The 14,632-nt window shown below is 39.1% G+C and overlaps 1 protein-coding gene across 7 annotated transcripts in view; it reads left to right on the plus strand.

The window, feature by feature from the left end:
• srpk2 (SRSF protein kinase 2) overlaps window positions 1-14,530 on the plus strand; it is a 75,659-nt gene extending 61,129 nt beyond the window's left edge. For 5 of the 7 annotated variants that reach the window (XM_061035841.1, XM_061035840.1, XM_061035842.1 and 2 more), the window contains 6 exons: window positions 1,637-2,659; window positions 3,554-3,654; window positions 5,053-5,160; window positions 5,276-5,345; window positions 8,281-8,373; window positions 12,224-14,530. In XM_061035841.1, coding sequence (XP_060891824.1) covers window positions 1,637-2,659; window positions 3,554-3,654; window positions 5,053-5,160; window positions 5,276-5,345; window positions 8,281-8,373; window positions 12,224-12,408 — 1,580 coding nt within the window. In that variant the 3' untranslated portion in view covers window positions 12,409-14,530. Of the gene's footprint in view, window positions 1-1,636; window positions 2,660-3,553; window positions 3,655-5,052; window positions 5,161-5,275; window positions 5,346-7,860; window positions 7,954-8,280; window positions 8,374-12,223 lie in introns of all 7 variants that reach the window. The other 2 variants (XM_061035844.1, XM_061035838.1) reach the window with 1 other exon arrangement.
• Window positions 14,531-14,632: the final 102 nt, after the last annotated feature.

Raw genomic sequence — 14,632 nt, forward strand, 5'->3', positions numbered from 1 at the left:
ACACCCCTGCATGTTCATCCTCATGTGTGTTCATCTGCTCCACACGGTGATACTGTAGGCCACAAACTCTGCAGGGGAATCTTTAATATTCATGCAGTACAACTGTCACATCGCTGGTTTTGATACAGCTTTGAATCTCTGTTGCATCTCAAACCTTTACCACGTTTCCAATTCCTGTTGGTATCGATGATACAGTCTTTAGATAAAAGAAAGATACTTAATAAATCAGTAGCAATACTCTTGACCTCTTTTTATAAAAAATACAAATACTGAAACTTGTCCCCTCATAGCTGTTTTTTCATATAAGTTTTTCTGTATAATAAGGTTTACTTTCTTCATTAACATAACAGATATTTAACTAAATTATAAAATCAATAAAAGGCATTAAAGGCTCTATTATAACCCCAATTTGAAAATGTCTTGTTTTTTTTAGTTGATGTCTTAATTCTAAACTCTTCATTTCATAATTTGATCTGGCTGATGTTGCAAAATTGAACATTTCAGGAACTGGAATTTGAAGTATAGTAACAGTATTTGTATGCTCTTTTTAACTGCACAAAATGTTTTAACGTGTACTCAATGACTTCAGTGAAGTTAACATATTTAAATATTCATATTAGATTATTTTTTATATATCATGTTTCCTGCCACTCCAGTGTGCGTTTACATATTTCATAACCATGAAATATGTTTATTGTCAGAGGGAATATAGTTTATAGAATATAGTTTTGTCAAAAACAAGTCATTTTAATTTTTATTGAATGCTCTCTGGCCCATATAGTTGGGGGAATGTCCGTTTAGGAGGAAGTCCTCTTACAAGGCTTTTTAATCTCTGACATCTGTTTGACTGCTGCTTCACTGCAGTGATTTTTGTACTGTACTTCGTCACAGCCTGGTTCAGACCTCTGAATCATCCCTTCATGTCTGATTTGTAAGACACAGCTGCACTGCACTTATTTGCTATTGTGCTTTAATGTGAGACGACACCGAAATTCAGTTGACTTTTCAAAATAGCCTCGCAGAAATAAAATAATTAAATGTTCTGTTTAAGGTTTGTGCAATTTGTTTCAATTGGTGATTATTAAAAAGATTGTATTTTAGAAGTCCTATATTTGACTCTTGTGTCCTTTAACATGAAAATGATCCTTTACATCTATAGTCAATCCTTTACAAGGCTTCCTTTCTCTAAGTTGAATACATTGTGAAGGCCAGGTGATCTTAGGTCATCGTCTACTGTACACCCGGTCATTGAAAACTAGAGGGTGATTTTCTGAGCCTATATCAGACCTGCAGAATGAGTGAGTGTGTGAATGTGTGTATTCAGGTTTGTGCAGTCTGCCTCTGAATGAATAGGAGGTGGACTGGCTCCAACCAGCTGCCCACACAAGTCCCACAGTGTATGGGACGCTGGGCTGATTCACACAAAAAGAACCCTGCCTTTCTCCGTCTCCCTCCTCCACCCCTGTCTCTCCACCTTCTGTCTCTATCATTCTCCTTTTCTCTCTTCTCTCTGCAATCTTTATTCACTTTTTTTATGCGCCTTTCTACACTGCCTACGCTGTCCTTGAATGTGCTTGTATCTCGTTCCCACCTACTTCCTTTCTTAACTGTTTTTCTTATTTTCTTTCAATATAAGGTGCAGCGCCTCCTCAGGAACAGAGCGAGGCTCCTAACATCACTGAAGACAACCCCGATGAGGAGGTGGAAGAAGAGGAGGAGGAGGAGGACGAGGAGGAGGAGGATGAGGATGAGGAGGAGGATGAGGAGGAGGAGGAGGAGGAGGAAGAAGAAGAGGAGCTCACTCCTATCGCTGAACAAGAGACCCCAATTCCCCCTAAAACAGAACAAGGTAATGGAGATCATACGCAGACAGAAGAAGAAGATGAGGAGGGGGAGAAGGAGGAATCCAAAGGGGTAGAGGATGGGACTGAGAAAGAGGTAGCAGAGGAGAAAGAAGAGCAGGAGGAGGAAGAGGATGATGAGGAGGAGGAGGAGGAGGAGGAAGAAGAAGAGGAGGAGGAGGAGAAGAAGAAGAAGAAAGAGACTGAAAAAGAGGAGAAGGAGAAAGAGGAGCCAAAGAGTGAAGGCCAAACAGAGGAGAAGGCAGAGGTAGAAGAGGAGTCAAAGGAGAAGGAAGGGGAGGATGAGGAGGAAGAGGAAGAGGAGGAGGAGGACGACGACGAGGAAGATGACGATACAACGGCAGACCTCATCACATTGAGCACCTCCCCCATCAAACCTGACAACAACAAAAGCAATTCGGTCAAAAGCAATTCGGTCAAAACCAACGGTCACGTTTTGTTGGGATCTGAGGGACTAAAACCAAACCCTGGCATTCCTCCTACTCCCTCCCCAACCCCTGAGCCTCTCCTCTGCCCCCTGGTGGAGTCTGAGCTCAGCTACACGGACAGGGACAACTCTCTCAGCTCTGGTTATGAGATGCACAACGGTGAGGTGAGTGAGATGGGGCTGACCAACGGCTCCAGTGATCGCCACCGGGCCATAATGCCCATCTTCCCCGACCTGCCCCTGGATCCTTTGCCAGGAAACCCCATTTCTCTTGGAATGGCGGACATTGGAGCAGGGCTGTTGACCAACAGCCCGACCGCTGACCGCAGTCGCACTGTGTCGTCCTCAAGCACGGGGGACACACCCAAAGGTAAGAATTTAGTTATGGTAAATCTATTGGTTAACAAAAAACGTTTTATTTGCACAATATATTGAAACTCATAAAGGAACCCAAAATTATTAATATGCAGAGGGTATAACCCAACAAGTTGTTTGCTGCCTTATTGTATTTTTGATGCAGAATGTTAATGTTAATTTCCCAGTTTGGGATCAATAAAGTAATTCTATTCTATTATTCTATTATCATGACTATTAAAGATGTTGGTGTATTTTTACAGACTTTTCCAATTATTGGAAGTTTTCTGTAATTTTCCCTGCATTCAAATGAATAGTTTGAATGTCCAGATTGTGTGATGATATTTGTTAAATAGAATTTTAGTTTAAAAGAATTAACAAATGATTGAATGCAGCCTGATATGCGCTTCCTTCTTGCCAAGATCTATAAAAAGAGGACATTTTGATCCACATAAAATTTTATAGAATTTTACTTGGATATAGAAGGGAAAGGAAAGATGATGATATGATTGGTCGAGGTAACTCGTCAGCACAACATGATTTAACGTCTCTGTTATCTTTAATATAAAATAAGATCATCCAGAGCTCTCCTGTGGGAATTATTAATGACTCACCATCACTGTTGCTCATCCACCCACAGTATGATTATTATTATCAATTACTTGGACTCCTACCTAGTGGCTCCAGGGTCACCTTTAGGGTCAGATCTCCAAAGCACAACAACAGTTTTAAACAACATCCCGTTAATCTGTTATTCAGTTATGCAACACTCTGAATAATTCATCAGGAGAAAGTTAGTGCTGAGTTCATATTATTTGGATCCCAGCTGAAGATTCCTCGTTCTGTAATAATGTGTATTGGTACATCAAAGTGTGTAAACCCTTCTTGTGTTTCCACTCTGTCTGTGCAGTCCGGGCCAGAGCTGCAGACCTCTTGATCAACCCACTCGACCCACGAAACGCTGAATCTATTCGAGTCAAAATCGCTGATCTTGGAAATGCCTGTTGGGTGGTAAGACGCAGTTCTACACATATTCAGTGTTTCCTCCAGGAAGAAGGTGGTAGCAAAATAAAAAGACAAAAAAAAAAAACTGAGCATACAATGTGTATTTACACAAATAACATAATACAAGTAATTAGATAAATCTGAACTCCCTTTTTATTTGAAAGTGCTTTATAAATCTGAGTACAACAGACCGTAATATGAAAAATTGCATAATTTCAATACACAGTATTTGTTACCAAACCAATATTATAGCCTGTTAGAGGGCTGTGCACATACTCATAGAACCGGAGTTACATCCAGTAACTGAACACAGAGGAGAGTAAAGGAGTTTGTCTGTCTAAGTTTGCAGCTCCAGACTACAGCAGACTGTTTGTTGTCAACTGTAACCACCAGCTGATACCTGTATGACACAGACTCGGTCCGACAGCATCCGGAGCTGCTGTTGGATCTCACACGAGACGCAGGAGGATTTAAATATGTTTTTTTCTACAACTGTAGATACGGCAGAGGGCGCGTGTTGTTAAGCTGCTGCAGGAAACACTGTATCAACAAGTATCTTACTTAACTTAAATTCTTCATTATTTCCTTTATACACAGTGGTAAAAGTGGTTTAATATTCTGTCTAAAACATTTGGCAAACACATATGTTCCCAAGATCTCTTTTTACATGAAAAAAATAATCATATTTGGGAAATATACATGCTATATGTGGACACATAAGGCTTATTTTCTTCAAGCCGTTAATAATCTCGTCATCTTTCAGTGGTGTATATATAGTTGGGTTAGTAAACATAAATTGTGCTCTTTTACCAATACTGTATGTGATACTGTGACTCCACTTTATAAATATACTATAAAAATACTTTTCACTAATTATTTGGAAAGTTATTCAAAATGGAAAACCCAAGTGAGTGATTTTGGATATACCACTGGATTTAAATTGGTTTAAAATGTTTCTTCCCACAAACGTAGTTAGTCATTCTCAGAAATATTTTGCACAAGGGTACGTTTTGAAAAGGTGATATCATTGTAAATAAAAAGACAGGAAAACACGTGTAGAGGATGGTTTATTGGCATTTTCAAATACTGCACATCGTTTGTAATGTGAACTTATGTTACAGTTAGACTAATGTCCATTTTTCTCCTCTCCTCTCCTCTCCTCTCCTCTCCTCTCCTCTCCAATCCTCTCCTCTCCTATCCTCTCCTCTCATCTCCTCTCCTCTCCAATCCTCTCCTCTCCTATCCTCTCCTCTCCTCTCTCCAATCCTCTCCTCTCCTATCCTCTCCTCTCCTCTCCTCTCCTCTCCAATCCTCTCCTCTCCTCTCCTATCCTCTCCTCTCCTCTCCAATCCTCTCCTCTCCTCTCCTCTCCTCTCCTCTCCTCTCCTCTCCTCTCCTAAACAGCACAAGCACTTTACCGAGGACATCCAGACGAGACAGTATCGTTCCATTGAAGTCCTGATAGGAGCTGGTTACAGCACTCCTGCAGACATCTGGAGCACAGCCTGCATGGTGAGCAGAACACATGCACATATACAGCACATGACATACATATAAACAGTTCTTTCTTTTATTTATACACAGACAGTATAGACTCACGTACAAAACTCTGTTTGATCTCTTGTAGGCCTTTGAACTGGCGACTGGAGATTACTTGTTTGAGCCTCACTCTGGAGAAGACTACTCTCGTGATGAGGGTGAGTATCTAAATCTCTATGACGCACACTCAAGACTGTTAATTTCCAAAAATAAAGAAGTAGAAAATGTGTCACTTCAAAGTATTCCACTACAGTTTCACAGCTGAATATTTTATCCTATGAGAGTTAGCTTGAGGTACGGTTTATTGAAGTGTTTGACTCAAAGCTGAAAAAGTATTGAAGAAAGGTAATGAAGAAAAATAAAAATCTGTGTTTTAAATGTTTTAAGAAGTGTTAGACTGGTCTAGTTTCATATGAAAATGTGTGTTTGCAATTCAAACTCAATGTGTTTTATCAAATGTCTCCATTGTTCAGATGCATCGTGGCTGATACGTATTTTGATCTTGATCCCTTTACTGTTGATCAAGATCTCTTTGTTTTCCACACAACATAAAAATGTGGTTTGAATAGCATTTACTTCAAACACTGACATTTAGTTCTGATTTCACAGAGATTGGAACAGGATGGAAATGTCATGGTTATCTTATACCTGCCAAAAAATAGATACAATTCTTCTCCCACAATCTCTGAAATACTTAAATCTCTAAACTCAAACTAATTACGAAACAATTGTAGTAAGGACATTTGTTCTCTGAGTGAACATTCTTTTTAGTAGAAAATGAACAACAGTCTTTTATTAGTTAGCTATAAATCAATGCATAAAAAAGATAGATTAATTTATATATCTCAAAGTAAGACAGCTTTTTCAAGTCACTTGTCAGTATATGAAAGATTTTCCTGATGAAGTAAAATGTTATATTGAGTATCTTAGAAGTATTAGTAGTAGAATTACTAACATAAAATCCTGTATCCTTTCATCATTAGATTGCACAGAATTAAATTGAGTTAAGGAGTCTTGTGCTTATAATACTCTATTACCCAATAAGAAACACAAAAAAGTTATTTATGTTATAATGGTAATTTTGCTGTTTTCTTTTAGGCACTAGTATCTGATTGTATATGATTGATTGTATAAAAAACAGAGTACCTCACAGTTAGTATCCTAAGTATGGATTTGTTGTTGTTTTGAATATTTTCTCCAACATGCATCTGAACAATGGACAAAATACAGTTACATTTCTACTAGTACTGTTTTAAACTGATGGGAAAAAAAAGTGCGCTTCACTGAAATGATAGCCAACCCTCACCCCAGAATCCCCCTGTCCACTGTCGACTGTGAATCCTGTCCTTTAGCTCTGCTGCTATGCCTCCACTCATCCTCACCTTCACCTGCATGTGCTCAACATCTGGACTTGGTGAAGAATACTAGATTGACATCACATTTTTCCTACAATCTGACCTTTAAAACAGTAACTTTAGGGCAACTTTAGTCAGTAGTAATGTTTGAGTATTTGATCACCTATACAGTCCTCCTATTGCTATGTAAACCCCTCGCAGACATGCATCCATATATTTAATTGAATCTGCTCTACCATGATATGTAAATGTCCTTGAGATCTCAGCTTATTTATGTTGTATCTCAGAGTTTCAAAAGCACAAAACAAACATAGAAATTAGCTTAAATTACTTCCTAAGTGTGAGGAATGTCAGCATGGGCTAACAGAGTGAGCAGACCTATTGTTTTGTTGTCTACATCACCAGAAACATATCCTGCTATCACAAGAAAACAAGCTATGCACATCTGACATAATGGGATAAATGAATCCTTTATGAGGAAACCAACCTCGTTATCACAAAATAAAAAGCGGAATGCGTCGAGCTCTCGAGGAAACACCTGAAATGAATCTTTAATCACAGAAATAACTCCTTATCAAATAAAACTGAGTAATTAAACGTATGGATGCATGTCTGCTTATGGCCTCCATGAATTACTAAAGCACTGCATTCCCTATATTTGCATGTGAACCCCAGTCATCAACCCTACTCATCCCCTTACTTTATATCATACTAAATAAAACCTGTTTCAAACAATGCATCCTCATTAGCATTTCTTACATCCTCCGATCTTTGAGCCTACCAACTCATTGTGTTATTTTTCTCACTGCCTGTGTGACACACAGACAGTTAACCTCATCTTGCATGTGTTGCACAGGTAATAAGCCACTGTCAGATGTATCATGACATCTTGATAATTAAACTTCGAGACACCCGTGAACTCCCAGCACTGAGGCCAAATTGAAAATAAAGTTTTGTGTTCTAGTTCACTGAAGTCTGAATGCATGTCACTTTAATTCTAAAGCTGATCATTTTCATTTCATCACCACTGCTGTGGAGGCACAGCTCACTAACAGGTTTTTCTCCTTTACTCTCTGTGACTGTCTCTTTTTTCCTTCCTTCCCTTTCCTCTCTTTTTACTCCTCCCTCCCCTCTCTGTGATTTTTTCAACCCATCACTTCCCCTTTCTTACCTAAAATCCAACATTTTTTTTGTCTATTATCTCCTTCTCTTCTTTCTTGTCTTTACATTTTCTCTGCCCTTGCCTCCCTTGTTCTTTTGGTTATCCTTTTTCCTTCCCTTTCTCCTCCTCCCCTCCCTCCCCCTCTCTCCTCCATAGACCACATAGCTCACATCATTGAGCTGCTGGGCTGTATTCCGAGGCACTTTGCACTCTCCGGAAAATATTCCCGGGAGTTCTTCAACAGAAGAGGTAGCGATGGACAGAGAGCTGGAGGGAATGGGACACACTGATGTATATGGTGGGCTAGAGTGGACACTAGCAGACAATCGGGATGGCATATTTGTTAAATATTTTCATTTTGATTGGACTTATACGTTAAATAATGACTAAAAACATGCAAACAGTCAAGTAAAAGCTGCAGAACTTCAAGGAGTTCCAGTAGACATCCATCTGCGAGTGTGTCCATGGAGTTCACTTGATCAGCAGTGTGTGTCAGTCCCATACAGCCAAAGGTGTTGACGTGTGTGTGCATGCTGTAATGCCTGTTCCCTTTGTGATGTATGTGGTGGTGGGCAGACCACATCGCTCTGATCATGGAGCTCCTTGGGAAGGTCCCACGCAAAGTGTTCGCAGCCGGGAAGTACAGCAGAGAGTTTTTCTCCAAGAAAGGTAAAGGACACCGTGGTCAGTGGTTAGTTAAGTGCCGAGCTGGCCTTGTAGGTGTAGGTATGGTGTGGTGTGCATAATGGAGTCTTGTGTGTGGTAAAGTTTGTGGTACTGCCACAATAATCTAAATGTAGTCCATTTAAAAACATGTACAAAAAATGATAACATGTAAACATACACAAATATAAGAAAATTAAATAAAAGAGTTTATGAAATAAGTCATGTCAATAAAAGGCTAAGATTTTGTTTGTCTCCCTAAAGATCTTGTATTAAAGAAGTCTGGCCTTACGTAAAGTAACCAAACACATTAATCACAATTTCATGGTCAAATTACAATTAAATACAGCTCAACAATCATTGTATAGATGTATTTATTCCAAATTATATGAACTAACTCACGGAAACTAAGTGAATAAATGTATTAGAGTTAATAAAGGTTTTTATATTAAAAAGTACCTAGTTCAGGGGCCTGTGATTAATATGGGAAAATATCATTGGTCCTTTAAACTGTCTTTTTTTTCTATCCACTCATGAAAAAGCAAACATCTACAATAATATTTGACAATTTTGTAAAGGAACTCAAATCCTTGAACAGTAGGTCGCTCAACATATCTTAAAGATGACGACGTAGATCGACGTCTTCACTTTGTATGTATTTGTAATTATGCTGAATTGTTGATCAATGAAGTGATATTAATTAAAATGATCATAATAATAATAATAATTATGTTTGCATATCACTTTACAAAAACAAGTTATAAAATACTTTACAGTCAAAACAGGGCAAAATAATAAAGTCAAACACAAATAAATTAAAGCAGGTAAACAGAGAAATAAGACCCAATACAGCAAGGAAAACCCATCAATAAAAACCAAGTACAAAAGTGCAACAAAGCCAACAGAAAAGAAAACGAAATCTAAAAGAGGACTTCATTAACAAGAATTTAAAGTTATACCCATGGATATTAATGAATTGTTACAACCATAGTGTCTGATAAATATGCTGTATATGATATTCTGTTCTGTTATTGCACGTCCCTACTCTATAAACATCCAAATACTTTGCTGTGATTGTCTTAATCATCTGACATACAGTGAGCAGACGGGTCGTTTGATCAGCAATACTTCAGAATAGTCTAGAGTCAAATGAAGAAATATGAATGTAATCTGTTAGGAGAGACTTTGGCAAACCCACTTATTGTTGACAAAACAAATCATAGTCGGGTTTTGGCTCTTTGTAAAATTCAAGCTTTGGGGAGAAAACTGTCAATTTAAATGGATCAAAGTGCAATCAATAATAGTCTCTGATAACATTGGAAAAAGCAAAGGAAAGATAAGTTGTGGTTCATCATCCTGAACACAGAACAGCAAGTCTCAGGTCTTAAGTGTGTCATGCACCTCACTGCCTCTGCTCTTTGTGAGCCTGGTAAGTGTATGGATCTGTGATTGGTACAGCTGATAACCCCTGCACTCTCACATTTATTCTCCTTTTTTCTTCCTCCTGGTCTCCCTCCCTTTTCTGCTCATATATTCTTCATAGTGTGTCATGAGACCTGAATATTCTGCCTTTGATGTTGTCTCTATCCGAGGTCTGAGCCTGCACTTGATGTCTCAATGTTCTCCCTTTTATCTCTTGGCGCTCTGTTAATCTGCTCCGACTTTCTCGCTCTGTCTCTCTGGGCTCCTCCTGTCTGCCGTGCTGCCTTCAGCCGTCGCGTTGCAATCTAGCGGCCTCGTTACCTTGTAGCCTTGTTCTGATTTTCCCTGAAACATCCAGGGGAAAAGAGGATACACTAATTAGAATCCAAACAGTTTAAATTTAACTTGAAACGATTGTTAAAAACAACATTTTATTGCAAGACCTAATGCTAAAGAAACAGCTGTTAAGTCTTTACAAAGAAGGGGTTTCCTTTCTCCCATCTTGTTACAACCATGTTCTGAGCTGGACTATCATTAATCATTCTCTCATACTTTTTTCTTCTCTGTCAGTCTTGTGCCCCCAGCAAATCATTTTCTTCCTCTCCTGAATAATGAACACCTTCCTCTGCTCGTCCATTTCCATTAAATCACCTCTTTCTTCCTGTCTTTCTCTCCTGATGTCTGTTCTTGTTGGTTTTGGTCAAAAACTCCACAGCTTTTTACTCACAGTAGTGTGACAGCAAATTCACTAATTAGTTCGATTTCAGTCTTTGAGGGGGAGCTAATCTGCATAAGGCTGAGCTGCTAATCACCATATGCCATCATTAACTTTGAGCCTAGTCCTGACTGACAGTTTTGTTAGCTTGTCAACATTATTGGTAGGTAGCACAAAACTGTTAGCTAGGAGTTCACACCTTTCAAAGTCTAACTTCTATCACTGTTAACAGTCACGTTAGCTTATTATCCAATATTTTGTTTTCAATTAGAATATGGCCCACTGTTTTTCTATCCATTGTCCATTCAGTTTCTAACCAATCGGTGAGTAGTGATATGATGACAATTTGTCAGATTCCCACTGTTTAGAAGTTTTGCAAACCTTGCACTCAGGAGTACAACATAACAACATTTCAGCTGCCAACCCTCAGCGTGACATCAGAGGAAAATGGCTGATATTTAAATATGGTCAAAGACATCTTATTAAAAGGTCACTCCACCTGAATGACCCTCTAAGAATAACTTGCTCCTCTCTGGTGGAATCCAGCCATGCACACAGTTTTTGAACAGAACATTTGGATTGCATTTTTGTTTGTGTGTTCTAAACGTGGAAAAGCAGCAACATAGCAACATCTTTTTTTAAATGATGTCCCTGTTACTCTAGATAAACGGCTGCCAATAATACCACATCTTGGCTGTAGTATTGAAACAAGCTTTAATCTTTATATTCAAGAAAAAGGCCTCTGTTTTATGTAGGCTTGTGTTCTTTCTACAGTTTAAAGGTGCATATGATCACCTTTCCTGGTTAGAGAAGTTAAATAATAAAACATTTTTCTTTGTGATAAATATGAATAAAATTATTACAAAGAAAAGTATACAGGAAAGCCTAATATTTAGCACCTAGGTGATCAAAATGTAGTTAATAGCTAATTAAAACTGTACTTACTACATTATTAATACGTGTAGTAATGTAATACTCTCCATCTGTAAGTCTGGCCTTGGTATTATTTGATATCACGCCAAAGTTGAAACAAAACTTTGTGGTGTCTACCACCTCTATTCTGGACCATCTGCACACTTCATTATGATTCTTTTATGAAACTGTTATCTACAAAACAAATAGTCTCTGTGTGTGAACACTGCGGAGTGTGTGTTTTGTGTAGTATTCTGTCTTCTGAGTAACAAGGAAGACCCCATTTCTGAAAAAAAAGACGTTGCCGTTTTCATGCTGTGTGCAGCCTGAATGAAATTTGTTCAGGTTGATGCAAGAACCTATGACGCCTTAATAAGTGAAAATTTAAGCCAAGTCAGGTCAAAAATATTGTCAAGGCTAGATATCATGAGAGTACAATACTAAGGCTGTCATCTATATTGTTCTTATTTTAACAAATTCCAAGAGAAAACCAGAAAACAATATAACTAGCTGTCTCTTGTTCTTTTCTGACTTGTGTTTATATATTATTTTTGGCTAATAAAAAAGCACAACAAAATAACCCTATATCAGGCTACAGCACAGAATATTTGAGAGTAGGACCCATGATAAATGTTTCTGTCATTTCTTGGAATTTCTTTAAAAAAGAAAGATACAGAATATCTACAGTCATGTCCCAGAAATAAAATCATTGTTTTTTGGTGGAACCAACTCTTTCAATTTTGCCACACTCTGTTCCCTTTACTTTTTTGTGCTTTAATTTACTTGTCTCCCTGTCGCCCCCTGCAGGTGAGCTGCGGCACATCACCAAGCTTAAGCCGTGGTCCCTGTTTGATGTGTTGGTGGAAAAGTACGGCTGGGCGCACGAAGACGCCGGCCACTTCACCCACTTCCTTCTGCCCATGTTGGAGATGGTGCCTGAGAAGAGGGCCTCTGCCGGCGAATGCCTCAACCACCCCTGGATTAACTCGTAGCCACAAACTCTGATCATAAGCCCTCCTCCTCCCCCATGTCCCACCAACAGTTAGCCCAAACATCATCCCCTGGTGGCAGCTCCAGGAACAACAGCATAGAGAGAAGATAAAGACAAACTTATCCTTTCTACCCTGTCCAACACATCCATCAATGCTTATCTTAGTAGGCTTAAATCCAACAAAAGCCCCACATTTTTCCCAAAAGGAATGTTAATACAAGCTTATGGAGATAACAAGACATGGTAGCTGTGTCTTCCGAAACATCTCCCAAAAAGAATAAGATAATTTACAGATGGATGCTAAGAGAGGTGACTTTTCTTCTCTTCTGTTGTCAAGATGTCAGCCAACCCCCTCATATGTTTTCGTGATTCACATTTTCAACCTGTTTGGATCCAGTCATGGGCCACTAACAGCTGCTGATCTTTTCATTGAAGGGAAAGAAAAGTAAGAGCCTAGAGCTCCATCTGCCATGACCTTTACATAGCCAGGGCCTTATAGACAGACAAGAGTGTTTGTTTTTGGCAGAGAGAATGAGCACATGTGCCTGTGCTCAAGATCTGCCTACAGAGACTTCTCCTCTCTATTTCCAGCCCAGGTACCCCTTCTTCCCCCTCACTCTGCTATGGAAGAAGCACCCACATGGGACTAAAAGTTTACACCCTTATTTCTTCAACAAATCAAAACCCTTTTCCCATTTTGGTCCCCCATTACCTTCCTTCCAAAATAAGCCGCATGCTCCTACCAGGGGGCCACCGCAGAGAACTGGAGGTCAGCCAGTCCTCCAGGGGGCACCACATTGACAGTTGCCACTCTGACAGTGTGGGATGAGCAGAAAAACAAAAACTAGAATACAATCAGTTAAACACAGAGGAGGACTGTTTGGTCTCTTAAGACTTTTTTTAAATGCATGGAGGGACTGATGGATCAGCATGAGCGGATATAACAAATGGAAGATGGATGCATCATTTTATTAGTGCATTAAGCTGGTTTCTTTCTTGTTTTTTCCCCTCTTGGACCTTGTGTTAGAAAGAATTGCATTAGGTTATTTTGGTGCCCCGTGTGAGGAAGTTACAACCCCTTCTTCTTCAACTTTTGACATTCCTAAATCTTGATCCATAATTCCTGACTTTTATTCCTAAGAGCAATTCTGTTGAGTCCTGCTGTGTCACATTTACCTGATCTGTTTGGTACTATTCCCTCATGTTTCCCCTATAGAGGAACCTTTTGATCCCTGAGCGTCTCCAGAAAGGGGATGGTCGCACGGAGGTTGCACTTGTCTTTGTAGATGTCCTTCAGGGATTTGAAATCTTTGTACATAGAACTGAGATCTGGCAACGCAGATAAGTGGACAACGTTTCAACACACAAGCATCATTCCAAAAATCAGAGGCTGCTGTCAGCATAACTTGACTTCCTCTTGATACAGCCGCCATAGCTCCGGCCCTTGAGGAATGTTCAGACTGAACTGTGCCACCTGATGGCAAATGAGAGTACTGCATTACCACACACTGCTGCTGCTCTCAGTGCCAATGCTCCACTGGATCTCTCCACTTCTCTATTTCTGTCTCACTCAGACACACACACACACACACACACACTCACACAGACACACAAAGAAAAGCGCATCATCACAATTAGTCCAGTTGCCTATTTTTCGCAATAAATGAAAAAAGATGAATATAAGTAAATGGTGAGATATTTTTAAAAACTATTTAATTCATTTAAAAAAAAAGGAAAAAAAGAAAACAACTTTTCTCTGGTTGTTGTGACCGTGACAGAAACTTGTCTTATACTGAGGTGATTGTGTTTGTCTATTAGAGATGTTTTTATTTCTTTTGTCATTATTATTATTAATTAATATTATTGAAAGGTTTTTTTACACAGTTGTCACCTCTCCCTCCCTCCTTACTTGAACAGTGCTGCTCTGTCTGGGCTCTAGATGGTGATTAAAAGAAATCAACAGTTTTGCAATAAAGGGTATGTGATGAGTTTTTTTTTGCACCAAAACCTCCTGATCTCACTCTTTCAGCCATGCTGACTGTTCTTCCTGATGACATTGACAGAATTGCGTCTCTTGTCTGTGTTTTTCATTGACAGATTTAATAAAATTGTAAATTAATGGATCCTGTGCCCTTGATGTAGTGAGTTTTCTGCTTTGAAAGTTGCATCAGTAAACCTGACCATGATGAAATGCAAATTTAGACAAAGGCCCAACAAAGGAAAGA

The sequence above is a fragment of the Labrus mixtus genome, chromosome 4 (assembly GCF_963584025.1).
Source record: "Labrus mixtus chromosome 4, fLabMix1.1, whole genome shotgun sequence".
In the NCBI taxonomy this organism is placed as follows: domain Eukaryota; kingdom Metazoa; phylum Chordata; class Actinopteri; order Labriformes; family Labridae; genus Labrus; species Labrus mixtus.